At 38.3% G+C, this 21,008-nt stretch overlaps 1 protein-coding gene and 1 pseudogene across 4 annotated transcripts in view; both read left to right on the top strand.

Annotated features, from left to right (window-relative positions):
• The window catches only part of Ell2 (elongation factor for RNA polymerase II 2), an 80,209-nt gene that overhangs the window by 48,839 nt on the left and 10,362 nt on the right, over positions 1 to 21,008 (top strand). For all 4 annotated transcript variants that reach the window (XR_010063598.1, NM_001427210.1, XM_008760604.3 and 1 more), the window contains 5 exons: positions 379 to 500; positions 4,976 to 5,139; positions 11,338 to 11,597; positions 19,876 to 20,000; positions 20,263 to 20,347. Coding sequence is in view for 3 of the 4 variants with exons in the window: in NM_001427210.1 (NP_001414139.1) it covers positions 379 to 500; positions 4,976 to 5,139; positions 11,338 to 11,597; positions 19,876 to 20,000; positions 20,263 to 20,347 (756 nt within the window). In the remaining variant the exon portion in view is untranslated. The remainder of the gene's footprint in view (positions 1 to 378; positions 501 to 4,975; positions 5,140 to 11,337; positions 11,598 to 19,875; positions 20,001 to 20,262; positions 20,348 to 21,008) is intronic.
• Itgb3bp-ps1 (integrin subunit beta 3 binding protein, pseudogene 1) lies at positions 11,604 to 19,681 on the top strand (annotated as a pseudogene).

The following is a 21,008-nucleotide window of genomic DNA, read 5'->3' on the forward strand; positions in this document are numbered from 1 at the left end:
GTCCCAGCTACACTTTTGCCTTGTGTTACTACTTATTATTTTTCAAAAGTACTATTCAAAAATAAGAATTAAAATATGAAATGTGTTTGTGTTAAGACAGCAAAAGATTAGATTGGAATATACCTCAGAGACTATTATATTATCTAGAAGCTATTCAACAGGGCTCATATGAACAGGAGTGATTACCCATACTTATGAGTAGAAATGAAGCAAGATTGCGATGAATTATAGGAATGTTTGTCATGTTGTTTGAACTGTTTGGTCATTTACATGCTATGAAGATGCATATATATCAAAGGTTATAACAGGGATCACTTGAACAACAGTGAGGCAGAACTGCATAAGCACTGAAGTATTTTTCTCATTCCCACCTTTCAGCTTATGAAAATTCCCAAAAATGATCCCTTCAATGAAGTCCACAACTTTAACTTCTATTTGTCAAACGTGGGGAAAGATAACCCTCAGGGCAGCTTTGACTGCATCCAGCAAACACTCTCTAGGTGAGTACTGCCTAGGATATGCTACATACTGCTTGTTCTTAGTTAACAAAATGCATATTAACTAGTCATTTGATGGTAACTAAATTTAACTACACCACTCATTTATTTAAACATATTAGCTGCCTATCATGTGCTAGAAATTGTGTGTGCCACTGGATTATAGTCAGAACAGTTACAGAATTCAAAAATACTATAAAATTAGTTTTTAAGTTAAAATCAATTTTGAAGATTTAACATTCATTGTGTTTAAGAAAAGGTGTCTTACATAGTACTCAAGACATTTTGTAGGGGTTGGGGATTTGGCTCAGTGGTAGAGCGCTTGCCTAGGAAGCGCAAGGCCCTGGGTTCGGTCCCCAGCTCCGGAAAAAAAAAAAAAAAAAGAACCAAAAAAAAAAAAAAAGAGATTTTGTAAAACTGAGGTGGAAAAGTGTGCACCTACTCCATGCCTTCTTTATCCTCCATCTTGCTGTAAAGGAGATGCTGGGTTTGGGGGTTTTGTTTTTTCCTGGATTCTAGAGGCAGGGTTTCTCTGAGTAGCCCTGGCCGCCCTGGAACTCATTCTGTAACCTGGCTGGCCTTGAATTCAGAGATCTACCTCTGCCTTCCAAGAGCTAGGATTAAATACATGTGCCAGCACCACCCAGCAAGACTTCTTTTAGTTTTATTGCACAGGCTGCTAGACTGGATACTAGACATTAATTGCAATAAAAATGTAAGAAAAAAATTGAAGACAAAATAAAAGAAAGGCAAAAGACTAGCTACTTCCCTAGGTGCCATGAGTCCCTCGCCCACTTTGACTCAGCAATGAATGAGCCATTTGCTTGCTTTGGCTTTGTGGTTTGTGATAAAGTGGGAGCCCTTGGAGTAGGCGTTTAATACCCAGTTCCCCAGGGTGTAGGGCTTTGACACTGAGACAAAGTAGTAACACCAGTCAATGTTTGTGGCTCATCTGCATAGTACTTGAGTCTGTCAGAACTGCTGTCAGAAGGAGAGCTGAAACAGGAACTGCCTTCCTGAAAGTTCCATGTTGCTATTTCTAATCTCCCCAAAAAACTGTGGTATGAACTGTGTATGTTATAGATTATACAGCCTTATATGCTCCATTCACTTCCATATCTACTGACTACATGTGGTTCTCTATAGTCAGTTGTTAAAAATTACATAAAATTTAAAATTTCATTGTTTAATCATACTAAGACATTACAGTCTCAAATTCCACATGTGCTTACCACAGTGAACATCACAGATACAGGGTATTTCTATTATTGCAGGAAATTCCCTGGGGAACACTGTAATAGATTGTAGAATAACCAACTCTCAGGGCCTCCTTTTAACAGATGACTTATGTTACATAATTATGTAACTATGTGAGTTTGTGGCTGGGTAAAAGGAGAACTGGGTCCTCAAAACTTGTACCCAATGCTCCTTATACAGCAGAGGTATACCAGTGTCTGATTATGGTGCCATCATCTAAGGGATTTGAGTTTTCAGGGTGTTAAATTTCAGTTTACACCTATATCACATCATTTTATAAAGTACCCTGAAATATACCAAAGGAATTGAATGAACTCTTTCCCCTGAAGAATCTTACAAAAACTATATCACTTTATAATTGTATGTTATATAGAGCAAATCATACACATTTGGCTAAATGGTTAAAAATGTTGTTTCAGTAAACCTTAAAAAACATTGAGTTTCATCTCTAGGACCCTTCTAGTGGAAGTAGGAAACTGACTCCCCCAAGTATTTTCCTTCATGCAATGTATTGCGACTTTCCCTGCAATACAAGTATTGCAACTTACACCCACAAGCACAGATACACAAAACTTTTAATGTAAAACATTTAAATATGGTTTTATTTTTATATAATATATACACTATATATTTATTTGTATTGTACTTACCTAGCACAAGAATTTAAAGATTGGTTGTATACAAAACTGTTTAATACAGCAAGAGAAGAGAAACAAAAATTAGCAAGAAAATTCAGGCAAATCCGTTAGTGCCCCTTTCCACCAGAAAACAAAAGCACTAAAAATGTTTAGTTCTCAACTGGGTGTGGTGGCACACACCTTTGATTCTGTCACTCAGAAGCATGAACAGGCTGATCTCTGTGACTTCTAGGACAGCCAAGGCTATGGAGAGAGACCCTATCTCAGAACAAAACCAAACCTTGTAGTTATCACCCTGTAATCTGGATACGTCCTTTCTAGTCTTGACTCTTATAACAGTGGATGTCTTGAAGGGCCTGGCTTTCTCAGCACAGGCTGTGCTCACAATAGAAGCTCAGTAAGTGGATACTCAGCAAATATTAACTGATGTCTGTTATCTCTCTCCACCTTTAAAACTCCTCACACATAAAATGGTGGAAATGTCAAGTCAAAATTCACATGTGGGAATCAGTGACCACATGAGCACAAGGCAAACAACTGTAACACGCTGGAACCTTCCCAGTTTCAACTAAGTTAAAAGGCTCTGGAGAGCAGCCTGCAGCTGCACAGATACACACGGCTTAACTTGCATGTAAAGTCTATACACCATCATTGCTTGTTCTTACTTTGTATGTGTCCCTTAGTAAGAAACAGGGAGTGATGCTACAGCAGACTTCCTGGTGCCACAACTTCACTTCATTAAGTGAGTTGTTCGCTCTCCAGTAGTCAGTCCTCCATCTTGGTCCACCAGATTGGCTTATCAGTATTCAAAGATACTCAAGTCTCCCTTATTTAAAAAAATAAATAGTACCTCAAAAAAAAAATTCAAGTGGGTAGTGCCTTTCCTTGTCCCTAAAGCCAGTGCATACTTCTGAGTGTCTTATAACTGTCAGCTCTGGGCTACTTTCCCACTCTGCTCACCGTCCTCTGCTTGTGAAGCACTGTCCTCACAGCTTCCACAGTGCATAATACTTTCAGGCACTTTTTGGCTGTACCTCATAAGTATCCGTCCTTCCTGTTCGTGTTAACTGCTGCTCTCCCTATCCCGCAACCTATCCCTTTGTTACTGCAGTAGATGGGTCTCTATTGCTGGTAGCTTGGACATGATCTTTATTTTGCCTTTCTCCCTCTTCCTTTCTCCCATGTCTAATCACTAGTCAAGCCCCATCAACTTTGCCTTTTCCAGGCCTTGGAGTCAGCTGACTTGTGTGCATTCTGACTGCTGTGCTCTTATTCAAACCCCTAACTGATCTCACATGTTCACCCTTACATCCCCTTCTTCCATGTCTCCATGTATCTTGATCTTTCTCCAACACAGCTGAGCTATTTCTCTTTTTTATTCTCTTAGTCTCTTCAGAATCCATGGCCCCCAATCCCTGCACAGTGCACTCTCCTTATGTCTTCAGCCTCGCGTCCAATTACCCTTCCCAGAAGTCTTCCACTGAACTGAACCTTGTGCTCACTCGGGGCCTGCACAGGTTGTCTTTATGGAGCACTCCTGCCCATCACCTCTCTTACTTAGTCGGCTCTATGACATGCTCAGTTAGCACTTCCTCCAGAAAGTCCGTGTAACATGCCCTTCCAAGATGCTCCATTCTTGCCCATCTTTGTCATCCATCAGAGAAGCAGTTCTTTGAAGGAGGGACCACTTCTGTCTTGTCCTTACCCTGACTTTGTTCTACCAAATAATATTAATGGGGCATATTAACTATTTTAAGAATAGTATTTATAAAGAGAGTTATTAGCAAATTTCACAAAATCTTATTAGCTTCTTAGTATCGTAACAAAGGCGTTTCCAATTCGGTTTGAAAATAGAGGAGAAGTGCCATTTTATTCCATATTTTCCAGATGGCATTAAGGCTGGATAGTATTTTCCTTTTAAAATATTAGTTGTGACTTATGTGATCTCTAAAAAAATAAGAACATAACCATTTTAAATAATCACTATATTTAAAAATTAGAATTTTAAATTTTCTTAGGATTGCAGGTATTCAAACTGTTCCATGTAACTTTAAAGCAAAGTCGTTGTCAAAGTCGGTGTTAATATCCTTGTTTGTCTTGATGTGTTGTTTTCCCTTTTTTAATGTAATCAAGAACTACTTGCCACAATTCTCTTTTCAGTTTTTGCTATATAGAGATTTAAGGAAATTGTAAATACATATTTTACAATATTTTAACAATACTACTAATACATTATTGGAAATAAGAGAATTGTGTGCCAGGTCTCATGTTTCCTTTGTAAACCATAAGTGTCATGTCTATTGCAGGAAGCTTTAAAACAGCTGACATTAAACGAAGGAAGAACCCCAGTGCTTGCGGGACACTGCAACAGCATCCAAGCATTGGTCTCTTAGGATTCATCTGACCCATTTTGTTTAGAATGTGGAAAAAAATTAAGGGTGTAAACATCTTAAGTAATAATATTTAAAAATCAGTGTCAGTTATTTGAGGATTGTTAACTTATTTTTGCTAGTTTGTAGGATTCTGTTTGCCTGTCGTGAAAGTGAAAGTCATATCTAACAAAGCCACTCTCTTGCCTGACAGCTCTGGAGCCTCTCAGCTCAATTGCCTGGGATTTATACAGGATAAAATTACAGTGTGTGCAACAAATGATTCCTATCAAATGACTCGAGAAAGAATGACCCAGGCCGAGGAGGAATCCCGTAATCGAAGCACAAAAGTTATCAAACCCGGTGGACCATATGTAGGTTTGTATAGATGTATTTCTCTGTCACATGGTTGACTGGACTAACTCAAGATGGCTGTAGGTAAATACTGGTAATACTAAGAATGAGAACACAAATTAATTTTCAGGACATTTTACATAACATGGCCCAAAAAAGTCATTTTTCTCCTTTTAGGCTGCTGGTAAATTAAAGAACATACTTTAAAATTTTATGACTTTTATAATTCTTGAACCTTCTGTTGGCTGTTGATTATTATTTTGCAATGTTGAGGTCTGGATACTACATGAGGTTGGCTTTTATGTGTTTTCTTTGTCATTGAATGGTATAAACTCAGTGATGGACAGTGTGGTTCCTGTTTGTACTTTAATAGAGCTATTTTTGTATCAAAATCTATTAAACAAATAAGTTGATAACCTCATTGTTACAGATTTTGCTTGTGTTTTCAGAGGATTATTATACAATAAATGAATTTTTATTATAAAAGTATAAAATGTGCTTATGGTAAAGCAACAGGATGATGATTTAATTAAGACCTGGTCCCACCCCCATCATCCTTCTCATCAGCTCACTCAAACATGCATAAGATGGAAGGAAAGTATGGCCAGATCAGCCAGACGCGTATCTCCTTTGTGAGCAGTGTCTTGAACCTTAACAAGTCAGTTCATAGGGATTAGCAAGAACAGAAGGCTAGAGAGAACAGGAGCTATTCAAGTCTCTGGTCACTTTTGTAACTCAAGGCACTGTAGTTCGTGTAAATGAGGAATGGCTATGAATTTGGAAGTGTAGATGTTTCCAAACACAGTTTCTTACAGACAGACCCAAATCCTTTAACTGATACCTTCCTAGATTTAGTGTGACTGCTCTGGTTTTCCTAGCCATGCTGCGCTCAATTTTAAGAGGCTCCACGGTGCCTTTAACAAGTGTCTTAGGAACAAAGCCAAGTCTCCTAGGACTCGGAGCTCAGCTTAGATACATTTAGTTTGGTTTAACAACAATTCATGGCTTCCCCAGGCATCTGTACCCACAGGACCCAATACCCTGACTCGTAAGTTACCAACAATGACATTTTTTCCTTCCCTTTCCTGTGGAGTGAAGTAACAAATCTCAGCTTTCTTCCTTTGTTCTTTGTCCTTTCTCCTTGTTAAGTAACTTAGCAGACCATATTAATAGGCTAAATCTCAAATTATGTTTTCAATCCATAATCAAATTATGTTTTCTTTTCCACTTAACATTTTAACTAGAAAGTCACTGTCACTGTTTTTAAAAATGTTGCTTTAATCTAATATTTTATAAGCAATGATACTAGATTAAATATATAGAAGACTCAAATCATCAAAATGATTTCCCTTAATATAACTAACTGCAAACTCTTAACCTCATTTTATTCTAAAGCTTGAAAATCAGCAAAGACTCCTATCCATTTCCACTGATTGGTACTTAAATGTTCCCCATTTTGGTGATATATTTTGTGAGTGTGGAGACTAAGTACAATGCACTTACAATTTATATATCTGACTTAGAAGGTGGATGGGCTGGGTTGCTTACTTGCTTTGAAGAATATCAACCAGGGTACCCTGAAATTTCCTGTGTTGAACAGGCTGGTTTCAAATTTGCAAACCTCCCGCCTCAACATCATGAAAGCTAAGATTGCATGAGCCCCCACATTCAGTTCGTATGACAAACATTTCAACATCTAGAATCTCTTTATCGATGTATGTTAGAGTTCCTAAGGTTTCTTCTAGGAATTATAATTTCCATATATCTTAGGGATAACCCAATCTAAGTTTATCAAAGACTAAACCTGAACAAAATTCTCACTCTCATCAGAGCCTTACATTATCTCTGCCGTCCTCAAATGGTTCTTTATTCTTTTCCTCCCAGCTTTGTCTCCCATCCACTCACTCTCACTATACAGTGTTCTTCTCGGATCGGAAATCCTGCCATGAACCTCCTCAGCCATTTTTCTCCAAATCACTTAACCCCAGCTCCTGTGGCCTGCATTGCAACCTTTTAAGTATTTGTGGTGTAATCTCTGGACTGCTTCTAGTTTCTCACCTCAGATTGCTGTTAGTCAAAGCTAGATCAACTCTGGGGTTCGTTGGATTTTCTGTTGTTTACTTTGAGCTTTACCTGGATATGTTGCACTTGAGGTTTTTCTGTTGTCTGTTCTTTACCAGTTGATCCTTTCCTGCTGGGCAGCTCAATTTGTATTTTCCTACTTTTTATAATATCTGGCTTACTCAGTTCTTTAAAATGTTAGTGAATCAACCTATAGTGCTAATATTACTCAGTACTTACTGGGAGCTCATTATATTCAAGGTGTATGTTAGTTCTGTGTGTGTGATTCCTCCTCTGAATCTCATGATTACACTATGAAATAGGTTATAACTATTTTACACATTTTATACATCAAGTTGTTGGGCTCAAAAAAATTAATGATAATGAGCATGCCCTCATATCAAATTATACTCTCACTCATAAACAGCAGGAGCTACTTGTATAGCTTATAATTGATTGTACCGTGTAAAATGACACCAAATGCTTGCCTGTACCAGCTTAGGTACCTACAGACTTGCAGAACAAGGTTCCTTTCAATGATATAAGCCTGGGTGGAGGCAAGCAAGAGTCATGCTGGTCCTGCTGTGGTGTGGTATGGCATAGTGCCAGACTGGGCCTCTGCCAGCTGAGCTAGGCCTCAAGCCAAGCTTAAGGATGAAGTCTGCTCTGCTAGGAGTCTAGGGGTCACCTGGCCTAGTTTCCTGGGCTGCAAGCTTCTGAAACTCTCCTGTGGGAAACAAAGAACAAATCCTGCTTGTCTGGAGAGGAACCAGAAACACTTTTACTTGGACAGCAGCATGATGGTTAGTTTTCCACTTTGGTCCTGATGTTTCTGTCTGTAGTGAACATATTCCATAAGAAAACTTTACTAATCCCCACCACTTTGTTTCCTAATAGGTCAAATCCACCTCTTGATTCCTACCTACCTTATAGAATTTTGTTGAATTTACAAATCTTTATATGTATATGTAGGTGTACAAAATAACCCAGCTGATCTGATATTGATTATTCTTTTCCCAATTTCCCCATTATCCTTATTTTTGATTAGTGTATATTTGAATGATGAAACTGGTTACTGACTACCTCAATTTTCTCAGATACTAGATAAAGAATATCTGAATTAGAGGACATCTAATATCTGTTCTGGCAGTGTTGTGCCTATTGTCTTTGTACGTGTGCGTGTGTAATAAACCTTGAAAAAGTACCACAGGTTCCAAGCAATGTAAGCGGAAGCTACTGCATAGATTAAGTATTTAAGCAGAGTTGAAGCCATCCTTGCTGCCCTGCTGATAGTGTCTACAAAAGATGGCTTCCTTTCTCTTGTCTTTCTGATAGCCCACATTTACATTTCCTTTCACATTGTTGACTCACTGCGGAAGGATGAATAACTTTACCATCTAGTATTAAATGGAGGAACTAGAGGTGGACTCATAAATGTAACAGTGCTTCAGATATAACCCCAGTTTAGCCAACCCTGTTGATACCAACCACTGCTGCTGTATATAAAGGACCCCAGGGAATTGATTAGCTGTTGGGTCTGGGAAGAGTATTAACTTTTCCCACAGGCTTTATTAAAAAGGGCCTTTCTGAGGCAAATATTAAAAATAAAAATACAGTTCCCCTGACTGTTTTGAACTTAGAATCTTCCCACTTCACCTTTTCTTTAGCATCTCAGTTCTATTAGTGTTTATGGCATTAAGTGTTCTTCATCTGTAGCATCTCTTTCATTAATCTTGGGGTCTCCTTCCTGATTGAAGGCACAAAAGGGTTAGAAGGACAGCAAGCAAATGATGTTTAAATGTAATTCAGTGCCAGTGTTATTGGGTTATTGGGTTTCAAATAGTTCATTCAACCAATTTGAAAGGAACAATCACCCAGCAACCAGCCATCTAAACGAATAATGAAGTTGGTGTATTGGGAGCAGGTACCAGAAGACCCACCACTAGGCCTCAGTTAAGACTCAGCCCTCTCCCTCATCAGAATCCAATTTTTTAATCAAATATCATACTCCCTCTTCAGGACAGAGTAAGCCTTCTTTATTTTCCTCTGCCTGCTTCTCAAGAGGTGCAAGAAAACAGAGCAACCCCTGGGGCCCATTTTGAGACCAAGGATCTGAAGTAGATCAAATAGAAACAAAATGCTGGATCAGGAGAACCTGAGCTGGCCTGGGTTCTATCTATGACAGCTTCGTTGGGAAAAGAGTTAAGCAGGTTCTTTCCTACAGGAATTGGCAAATAGGAGGGAAGTGTGACATTTAGAGTATTTCCTAAGACCTTACATTTTCTCCAGTAATTTCTGTTGAACAATCAAAAATTGTGATGTTAATATTGTCACAGCTTTGAAATGGTAGACCAGTCTGGCAATGTGGGAAAATACAGACTGTGCTGACTCCTGCCCTTCTGTTTGCTGACATTCACAATCATTAGGACTGACTCACTCTGCTGGTGGAAAGCAGCCACGGCCCTGCCCTCACAGAGCTTACAGCCCAACATGAAACAACAGGAAAGCATTAGGCATTTATTCATAAAACCTTTCCCACGAAGAGGTACAAGTGAGATTTGGCCGTAATCACAGACCTTCCCACTGTGCTAAGTAAGCATTTTACTATTTTGAGCGAGCGTCTCCCACTGAAAACCCCAAATTTCACTACTGTGAAATGGAGATAAGACTTACCTTGAGAAAATTACTGGCATGAAGTCGTTAGGGTACAGAGTCTTCACCACCACACCATAATCAGTACATGATAAATATTAGTCCTTTTCTACCTAATGTTGATCTAGCATACTCTAAATTATAAAATATGTTAAAAAAACAGCTATCAGTCTATCTTTAAAGCTTTACATAATTTAATTTGACTGGTTTTCTTATCACTGGGCAATATCCCTTAGAATTCTGTTTCTTCACTGTACAGTAATTCCATCTGATATTGGCCATCACTTGGTACTGATATTTGCCATCCCAGTTGGTGAAGTATACCAGCTGATGGTTTCCTAGGAATGAGGTAGGCTGACAGCAAAGTTCTGTCTGGGCCCTCCCTGGACAGAAACACTAATGAGCAGAGTTCCTGAAACTGATTGACCTTCACACATAGCTCATGATACTTGCTTTTACGTATCTGTCATTTCTACTATCATAGTCTTCCTACTGCAGTCACCCTGTTTGATGGGTCATTTCCAGTTCTCCTCTCTATTTAGCCAGAAGGAATGGAGTTGGACATAAGGTGTAGTAAAAAAGTAAAGAGATTCTACTTCGGAAATTATATAGGGATTTTATCCTGCTGTCTGTCCTTTATCAAGAGACAGTTACTGGAAGCAAATAGGATGCTCTATCTGGATAGATTTGAACAGAGTTTACTAGGTCACTTCTGATACATGTTTTCTAGACATTGTCATCTGCCATTTGTTAGTATTCTGTCCAGGCAGAAAGTATTGCTGACACAAGCAACACTGTCCCTAAGGGAAGGGTGTGTCATCTTAGACCTTTTTCTTTCTCTGTATCTGACCTGTCTTTGTAGTTTATAAAGATGGATCTCCTTGTTTTCTAAGAGTATGTGTGTTTGGTTGGTTTGATTTTACTTCTAAAATGTGTTATTGCTTACTAAGAAAGACCATCTGGAGTGTGCCTGGTAGGTATTGGTTCTACTCCCTGTGATGCCTGTGTCTATGGATTTATTACAGTACTGCCCTGGGTTATGTCTCCTTATGAAATCTAACATGCATTTTTTTGTGTTATCGTGAGGTAATATTGAATCCCTGTTTCTATTCACATCTGCTCTTTTAGAAGTGATATACACGAAGAGTTAAGTACTGTAAGTAATACAGGACAGCATTAAAATTATTTCTATCTGTCATCAAAGAATCAACAATGGAAAGTTCTCTATTCTTTTTTTTTGTATCACTAATTATTATCCATGTATGGCTAAATGGCAAAAGCACATCTATAATATTCATTTTAAAAAATGATTCTACTAAAAATTCCTACTCCATATTGTGGGCAACTTCATCAGAATACTAATGTATGTTCCTTTATAGTAAAAATAGAAACAAAATGAACTCTTTTTTTCTATAATAAAAAGTTACATAAATTGGGTTGTGGTAGCTTCAATACTCATTATATTACAGCACATAGATTTGTAACCATGTCTTTTCCACTGGTCTTTAGGGAAAAGAGTGCAAATTCGTAAAGCACCTCAAGCCATCTCGGATGCAGTGCCTGAGAGGAAAAGGTCAACGCCCATGAACCCTGCAAATACAATTCGAAAGATGCATGGTGGCAGCAGTGTCTCTCAGAGGCCGTACAGGGACAGAGTCATTCATTTACTGGCACTAAAAGCCTATAAGAAACCTGAGCTGCTTGCCCGACTGCAGAAAGATGGTGTCAATCAAAAAGACAAGAACTCCTTGGGAGCAATTTTGCAACAGGTAAGGACAACTGAGAGAATATCTGAGTACTTCTGGTGAGGCTCACTTAAGAACACTTGTTTTGATAGGCTGTGGATGGAAGTTAGTTGATACATTACTTCCCTAGTGTGCTGGAACCCTGGGTTTGATCCCTAGGACATGCCTATAATAGCACTTAGGAGATGGAGTCACGAGAATTATCACAAGTTCAGGATCATCCTTAGCTACAAAGTGAGTTATTGCCTCTGTAAAGTCCATTAATTTTTTAATTGTATTTTTTTGTTTACATTTCAAATGTTATCTCCTTTCCCAGTTTCCCATCCATAAACCCCCTATCTCATCTCCTCTCCCCCTTCTTCCCCCATCATCCACACCCCCTTCCTACCTGCCCACCCTGACATTTCCCTACACTGGAAGGTCCAGCCTTGGCAGGACCAAGGGCTTCTCCTCCCATTGGTGCCAAACAAGGCCATCCTTTGCTACATATGCAATTGGACCCATGGGTCTGTCCATGTGTACTCTCTGGATGGTTTAGTCCCTGGGAGCTCTGGTTGGTTGGTATTGTTCTTACAGGGTTGCAAACCCTTCAGCTCCTTCAATCCTTTCTCTAACTCCTCCAATGAGGGCCCTGTTTTCAGTTCAGTGGTTGGCTGTAAGCGTCCGCCTCTATTTGTCATGTTCTAGCAGAGCCTCTCAGGAGACATCTATATCAGGCTCCTATCAGCAATATTGCCTGGGTTTGGTGGCTGTATGTATGGGCTGGATTCCCAGGTGGGGCAGGCTCTGCATGGCCATTCCTTCAGTCTCTGTTCCAAACTTTGTCTCCATATCCCCTCCTATGAATATTTTTGTTCACCCTTTTAAGAAGGACTGAAGCATCTGCAGTTTAGTCGTCCTTCTCCTTGAGCTTCATGTGGTCTGTGGATTATATCTTGGGTAATTCAAGCTTTTGGCTAATATCCACTTATCAGTGAATGCATACCATGTGTGTTTTTCTGTGATTGGGTTATCTCACTCAGGATGATATTTTCCAGTTCCATCCATTTGCCTATGAATTTCATGAAGTCATTGTTTTTAGTACCTGAGTAGTACTCCACTGTAGATAAACCACATTTTCTGTATCCTGTGTTGAAGAACATCTGGGTTCTTTCCAGCTTCTGGCTATTATAAATAATGCTGCTATGAACATAGTGGAGCACGTGTCCTTGTTATATGTTGGAACATCTTTTGGGTAAATGCCCAGGAGTGATATAGTCCTCAGGTAGTGGAATGTCCAACTTTCTGAGGAACCTCCAGACTGATTTCCAGAGAGGTTGTACCAGCTTATAATCCCACCAACAATGGAGGAGTGTCCTTCTTTCTCCACATCCTCGGCAGCATCTGTTGTCACCTGAGTTTTTGATCTTAGCCATTCTGACTGGGGTGAGGTGGAATCTCTGGGTTGTTTTGATTTGCATTTCCCTGATGACTAAGAATGTTGAACATTTCTTTAGGTGCTTCTCAGCCATTCGATATTCCTCAGTTGAGAATTCTTTGTTTAGCTCTGTACCCCATTTTTTAAATAGGGTTATTTGACTCTCTTGAGTCTAACTTCTTGAGTTCTTTGTATATATTGGATATTAGCCCTCTATCAGATGTAGTATTGGTAAAGACCTTTTTGCAATCTGTTGGTTGCCATTTTGTACTAATGGCAGTGTCCTTTGCCTTACAGAAGTTTTGCAAATTTATGAAGTCCCGTTTGTCAATTCTTGATCTTAGAGCATAAGTCATTGGTGTTTTGTTCAGGAAAATTTCCCCAGTGCCCACGTGTTCAAGGTTCTTCCCCACTTTTTCTTCTATTAGTTTCAGTGTATCTGGTTTTATGTGGAGGTCCTTGATCCACTTGGACTTGAGCTTTGTACAAGGAGATATGAATGGATCAATTTGCATTCTTCTATGTGCTGACTGCCAGTTGAACCAGCACCATTGGTTGAAAATGCTATCTTTTTTCCACTGGATGGTTTTAGCTCCTTTGTCAAAGATCAAGTGACCATGGGTGTGTGTGTTCATTTCTGGGTCTTCAATTCTATTCCATTGATCTACCAATACCATGCAGTTTTTATCACTATTGCTCTGTAATACAGCTTGAGTTCAGGGATGCTGATTCCCCCAGAAGCTCTTTTATTGTTGAGGATAGTTTTCACTATCCTGAGTTTTTTGCTATTCCAAATGAATTTCAAAATGTTGATGGAGATTGCATTGAAGATTGCTTTTGGCAAGATGGCTATTTTTACAATATTAATCCTGCCAATCCATAAGCATGGGAGATCTTTCTATCTTCTGAGATCTTATTCAATTTCTTTCTTCAGAGACTTGAAGTTCTTGTCATACAGATCTTTTATTTGCTTGATTAGAGTCACACCAAGATATTTATATTATTTGTGACTGCTGTGAAGAGTTTCTGTAGGGTCCATTCTTAAATACCACAAGCCCTCTGTTTGTTCCTGTTAATATTGTCACTATTTTTGAGATGGGGAATTTTCATGTAGAAATACAATTTGTGAATATTATTAAACTTGTACATCTTGGGTTGTTTTGTTTTTAGGGTGAGACTTGCTTTGGTGATTCTCCTGAGTGCTGATAGTGTTGGTATGTGCCACTATGCCATCTAGCAGTTTCATTAAAACCCGGTTGAAATGTGAACATTTTTCTCATTTGGCTAAAAACAATTTTATCCAAAATTTCACTAAGAACTAGGCAAGTTTTTTATTGTTTGCTTTAGTCTTTCATTACCTCACTTAACACCTAAGTTTACCGGGTGATTAGAAGCAAAGTTGTATGACATCCTGTGTTACTCTTCAGTTGGCATAAGGCATAGTACCCGGGCCTAGTAAATCATTTAAAATGTATTGTGTCTTCCGTATTCCTTGAAGTCCTTATCACTTCATATTTTCTAGACCAAGACCAGTCAGTTGTTTTCTTTAAGGGATATAAGAATTTCAAGATTAGATATGATCAGTTAGTTACCTTATAATCACAAGGTGCACTGTGAAGTAGGTGTTGGTTTTCATTAAAGAAATATCAAATAGTGATTTCCTATATTTTTGGTATTTACTTTGGGAGGTAAGTGTAAATTAACATTCAGATCCATCATAAATGTATTCCCTCTGTGATTTTTTTTTCTAAAAAATAATGACATTTCCAAATTCTAAAATTTCATCATTTTTTAAAATTATGTTTTATCTGATACTAAATAAATAACAACTTTAAGTCTATTTCTTCATTATTAGCTTACATCCAAAACACAATCCTAAAGATTATGAAGGAGTAGAACCATTTCTGCAGGTTGTAATTACCTAGTCTCTCAGTCACTTGGGATAATCTTTACTAAATCCATTGAATACCTTTTGAAAAAAAATTGTTTTGTTTTGTTTTGAGTCAGGGTTTCTCCATGTAGCCCTGGCTATCCTGAAACTTACTTTATAGACCAGGCTGACCTCTAACTCAAAGGTCCACCTGCCTTTGCCTTCTGAGTACTGGCAAGTATGTTCCACTACCACATGGCAAAAAAATAATTTAAATCTGTATTTAATCTATATGTCATATATCCCTTATTAAGTTGAAAATGAAGAGTCAAGGAGAAATGAGGATGAGAGTGAGAGGGAGTGCCAGATCACTCTTCTGTTGGGAAGAGAGTCAGGCTGCACATCACACAGTGCACAGGAAAGACATCACCAGAATGTTGATGAATTAATTACCTTCTGAGACAGAAGATAAATAGGACACAATGATGGAGAGTAGCTTCCTAGAAGCTTCTGCTACACAGGCAATAGTTATATAGTGTTGTAAATACAGATCACTGTATCTTAATGGGAATACTTGACACTGAACAATTGGAATATGACAGTTATTGATCGGGTTGTTTTCCAGAGCCGTTGAGTATAGTTTTATCCTGGCTGTACATTCAAATATCCTAAAGCTCATTTTAGGAAGTGCCTGTGCCAGATTCCACCCAACACAAACCAGTGAGGATCTGAAAGAAGGACGTGATCACCAATACTGTAGAAAGCCCCTGAACAATTTGGATGTTTAATATGAGCTGAAACATCTAGAGTAGTAAAAACAGATATAGAGGTCAAGTTATTGACCAACCTACCACTTTAGAAGCTTGTACTATATAGACCAGTGTACTGTATGCCAGGCACAGTGTGGCTAGGCATTTCATGTATATATCGTTTGATCTTCACATCTTAAAAACTTTGACTAGCTGCACTTGCTGTTTCTCAGTTGGTTCTATCCAGCAACAGAGTCCTGGAAATGCCATTTAGAGATTATCCACCTTATGTTCTCAAGTTAAAAGATCACTGAAACTAGATGATCAGTTTGAAGACAATTCATTTGGTCCTTCAGAAATCATGAAGAAGAAAAGTAGTACAGCTTATTCTCCAACTACTGGAACTTATCAGTTGAGCCATTTTCTTCTCCTACAACCCCCAGAGTACAAGAACACAGAAACAGACCATCAAATGGAACAAGAAAACTGAATAACTTGAGCTCACCTGAAAGACAGGAGTCCACAGTGAAAGGCAGTGATGGACCAATGATGTTGCTATCTAAAATTGAGAGATCATCAGAGAAAACCATGGAGATAATGAACAATTTAAGTAGTGTACAGGTGTTGGAGGGCAACAGACAACTTGAAGATCTCATTGGTGTTTCCCTAGTACCATGCTCCTTAAAAAGAGAAGCGAGAAAAACCAAAGAGCTAATGACAAAAGTAATAAAAAAAAAAAGCTGTTTAAAAAGAAAAATTCAAAAATTCCTCCCAAAAACAACATCTTGATAGCTTTGAATTCCTTAAAGCCATTTTAAACTGAGTGTTACCTTCAAGGCTAACAACTGTGTCAACCTACCTGGATACTAGTCAGCCATCAGAATACAGACCAGATGGAAGTAAAGAGTTTATACCATCTTATAAGACAGGCAGAAGATATGTTGATTATTCTAAAAAAATAAATAAATAAAGGCATCCACTGTGCACTGCATTTTTGTGGGGGAAAAAAAAAACTGACTAAGGCCGGCTACTATACATTTCCTTATCCTGAACATTCCTAACAGTTGATACGACTTTTGCTTCATGAAAGCGACCAAAACTGACTTGAAAATTACTAGAATAACAGAAGAAGCTGTTGTCAAAATATCAAAATATTATTTTATTACCAACTAGTTAGCAAAGTACTAAGTAAAATGATCAGTACTGTTTTGCCCGTGCAAATGCATAGTTTTGCTGATTTGATACTTATAGTGTAGTTTTCTTTGAGTACTCTGTGAATGTTATTTATAAAAATAAAATATACTAGGACATATGATTTAAAAACTGTTTACCACTAAATTGGTATACAAATATATAGCTTCCTTTTCCTTAGAATGACTTTTCTTGGAAAACCTTCCTTAAAAAAAATCAAAACAGCAACTCAATGAACCTGAAAAATCTCCTTGGTCTGAACCTTTGGGCCTTTGAGTTAAGTGCACATTCATCATTTGCTCATTGCATTCATTTACTTCAGCTGCTTCTCTGTATCAACTGACTCTACACCTATGAATTCAACTAATTGAAGACCACAGTTTTTTTTTAACTGCATCTGTACTAAATATACATAGACTTTATTCCTTGTTATTCCCCAAACAATACCATATCACAACCTTGTATCTAATGTTTATATTTAATTGTCTATTGTAAGTAGCCTTGAGGTTATTTATAGTATATGAAAAAAGTCTATAAATCTAGGTAATTTTATATGGAGGACTATGGGTTCATTGAGTTAATTCCCTTAAGACACAAGGGTTAACTGTTCCTGCACTCTACCAAAGAACATACTCCCTGATTTTCTAAAATATATCTACAAGATTAAACTCAGGAATGATGGGGAGTTGAGAGGGGCTGGGCAAGAGATCCTCTCATAAATGGGGAGTTTAGGAAACCTCTTTCTTGGTAGTTACCTGAAATGAAAAGCATTAGACAAAGCAAATCATCATTTCTGAGAGCCAGCCTGGTAGAAAAGATGGAGACTAAATCCCAGGAGACATTGCAGACCGGAGATAAAGAGAGACATTTTATTTTGAATTAGATGGAAAGTGACATTGGAGTTTAAGCAAGAATATGCTATAATCTGATCTATACTCTCACTCCTCTTTATGTCAAGAGTGGCTCAGGGGCCAGGGGCCAGGGGCCAGTTGGGAATAGAAGAAAAAGAATACTTAAATGAGTCTGCTGCAGAAATCAAGGTGTCACATGCTGGCAGCTTGGTATGCTAGAGTTGGTTTCATAAATTTTGAGGAAAGACTTGCTAGCAGAGATGAAGAAGAGTGGGAGCTGTGTTTATAAGTTGGTTTTTCATAAAGCAGTTCAGTAGATGTTGAGCTACTGATTAGATAATTCAAAAAAGGGATGGGTATAAGTAATGCGGATGGCAGGACTACTACAAAGATTCCATTTGGAAATGTTGATTAGACATATCTAATAGATGTCAGTAGATAATCACACATAAGTATTCAGAAAACATTTAGGTATTAACCTGTAAATTGGGCATTGTAAATCTATAGTTGAGTGAACTCATCTTAGGAAGGAGAAGAACAAAGAAAATAGGGCAAAGGGCAGTTATTGAGCACATCCCCATATAAAGGCATGAGCATAGGAGGCTTAAGAAAGGAAGGCCCTGAGGGAGGGAAGTGACCAGGAGACTCTCCCAACAGGACCACAGGAGGAAACTGTGGTGGGGAGGTAGAGTTAGTCTGTATAATGAAAAAGAAAACTATTGTTCTGTATATTCCACTTCAAATATAAGTCCAATTGTGTCTTATATTCACTTATTCACAAAGTTGAAAGACTGTTTTATGGCAACATTAATAGTAAATTAGTGCTCATATGTGACATGCACACTATTAAATCTGATAGCACTTCTTAAAGGACACACTAAGGAGTCACATTACTGAAAAGACAATTCCCAGATTTATGGGTGGACATACTTTTTTCCTTAGCCTTAAAGATTTTTAGTGTGTAAGAGGGAGATTTACTGAATGGGCTGAGAAAGGAGGATACAGGAATCTAAAATTCACTTAAAATCTATTACATAAAGTATGAAACTGTCAGTAAAATAATTTTAAATACTTTTGGTTTAGCATAATCGCATAGATTCGAAATAAGTAGGTTATTCTACTACCTGGACATTTTAGGAATGTTTACCCTGCTAACGGGTAGAAAAATATTACACTTGGGAAAAAGCCCTCTAACATATATAAGGAACCATAGTTTGAGACTTAGTTGTATTTGTTTGACGGGATTTTAAGGATCTTGAAGGGATAAATAGTTCTTCAGGAAAGCTGGCAGATATGAGAAATAAACTTGCGGGCTAGAGAGATGGCTCAACGGTTAAGAGCACCTGACTACTCTTCCAGAGGTCCTGAGTTCAATTCCCAGCAACCACATGGTGGCTCACAACCATCTGTAAAGGGATCCAATGCCCTCTTCTGGTGTATCTGAAGACAGCTACAGTGTACTTATATATAATAAATGAATAAATCTTAAAAAAAAGAAATAAACTTGCTTATCAAAAAAGAAATAAAAACAAGATGATCAAAATTAATAGTAGTTGTACAGATGCTGTCTGCTGCTGGCTGAGAGCTTGTAACTTGCCATTAGGGTCCTATTTGTGTTCTGTTTAAATAGAAGTGACTAGAGATTTTTCACTATGATTCAGCAGCACTGGAAGTGGCTGAGCTGGTGAAAGGCCCTGCTTTGCAAGCATGGTGATTTGAGTTGGTCCTCAGAACCCATACGAAGGTAGAAGGAGAAAAGTGACTTCACAAAGCTGTCCTTCAGATGGGTGTTGTAGCATGTATTAGCTTGCAAAATTATAGACCTACAAAAATCAAATATTAAGATAAACATATATGAAAGAGCATGAGATTTTTTTTCTTCTGAGACTAGAGTCCCTTCACTTAACATTTTCCATTTCTACCTATTACCTATTTCCCTGCAAATTTCATTTTTCTTAACAGAATTTTTACTCTGTTACATCATGTTACATCATGTCAAGATGTTACATCATGTCAGCATGTCTGCACCACATTTTGTTATCATTCTTTAACAGAAGATGAAAGGCTAGGCTGTCTTTAGTAGGGTAAGAGTGAAGAGACAGTATCTCTGAGGTAGAATGGAGGATCCTTTGGGTGTATTGCCAGAGGATCATAAAAAAGCTTTATGTAGCCTGTTTTATATAGCCAACAAAATGCCTCATGCTGTCGTCGTACCCTATTCCAGGTGGCCAATCTGAATCCTAAGGACCTCTCCTATACTTTAAAGGATTATGTATTTAAGGAGCTCCAGCGGGACTGGCCAGGTTACAGTGAGACAGACAAACAGACACTGGATTTGGTGCTCTCTAGGTAAGTTTCCATGTTGTCTTTAAAAATGGTGCAAATAGGGGCTGGGGATTTAGCTCAGTGGTAGAGCGCTTGCCTAGGAAGCGCAAGGCCCTGGGTTCGGTCCCCAGCTCCGAAAAAAAAGAACCAAAAAAAAAAAAAAAATGGTGCAAATAAGCAATATTCTAATCAGTGTTGTTTTACTGTTGAGGTGAGAAGGAGAAGTTTTGTATTGTTCGTATTTCAGAAGCTTCTTTATTACTTGGAAAATATGTTTCCTTTACAGAAAATTAAATCCATCTCAGAATGCTGGCACTAGCCGGCCAGAGTCTCCCATGTGTTCCAGCAAAGATGCTGCCTCATCTCCTCAGGTATGCCAGGAAGCTGTGAAATCACAGCCTGCCATGCAGCCCAGCACACTTGGCTTTCTGATTGTGAAGGAGGAAACTGCACAGATCACCTGCCCAAAGCCCACAGCTAATTCATAACCAAGCTTTCAGTTTTGACCTCAGTCTAGAATTATTTACACTAAGTTGTACTGATGATCAAAGTACTTAAAGCTTATCTTGCTTGCCACTTTTAAAATTTAAGTTAATTGTAAGATTTTCCTTTTCAGTTTGCTCACTAACCAGAAGACATATCCAGCCCCACATAACTTTGGAAGATACTTGATTTTATCTGAAATGTACTAGGACATTCTTGTTAAAAATGTGTTTGGGGCAGATTGAAAAGGGGCGTTACTTTAAAGTTGTTGTTTTTTTTTCCAATTTAACCATAATCAGAAGACCTGTAATCAGACTCCATTCTAGTTTAGAATCATCTCAGTGTAACATATCTGACAGTTTTTGTGTCCTGGGTGCTTTGGGTCAATCCTGGCAGAGATTTTTCTGCCCGCCCTAGTATTATTAACACAGTACCTCTTCTCTGTGTACGCTACTCTGAAGAACTAGGGAAAGCAGACAGATGTGTGGAGAGCACTCTAGCAAGAGACTAGCTATGAGTCAAAGTGCTAGAAACCTACTGTGAGGAAGA

This window comes from Rattus norvegicus, chromosome 2 (genome assembly GCF_036323735.1).
Source record: "Rattus norvegicus strain BN/NHsdMcwi chromosome 2, GRCr8, whole genome shotgun sequence".
Taxonomy (NCBI): domain Eukaryota; kingdom Metazoa; phylum Chordata; class Mammalia; order Rodentia; family Muridae; genus Rattus; species Rattus norvegicus.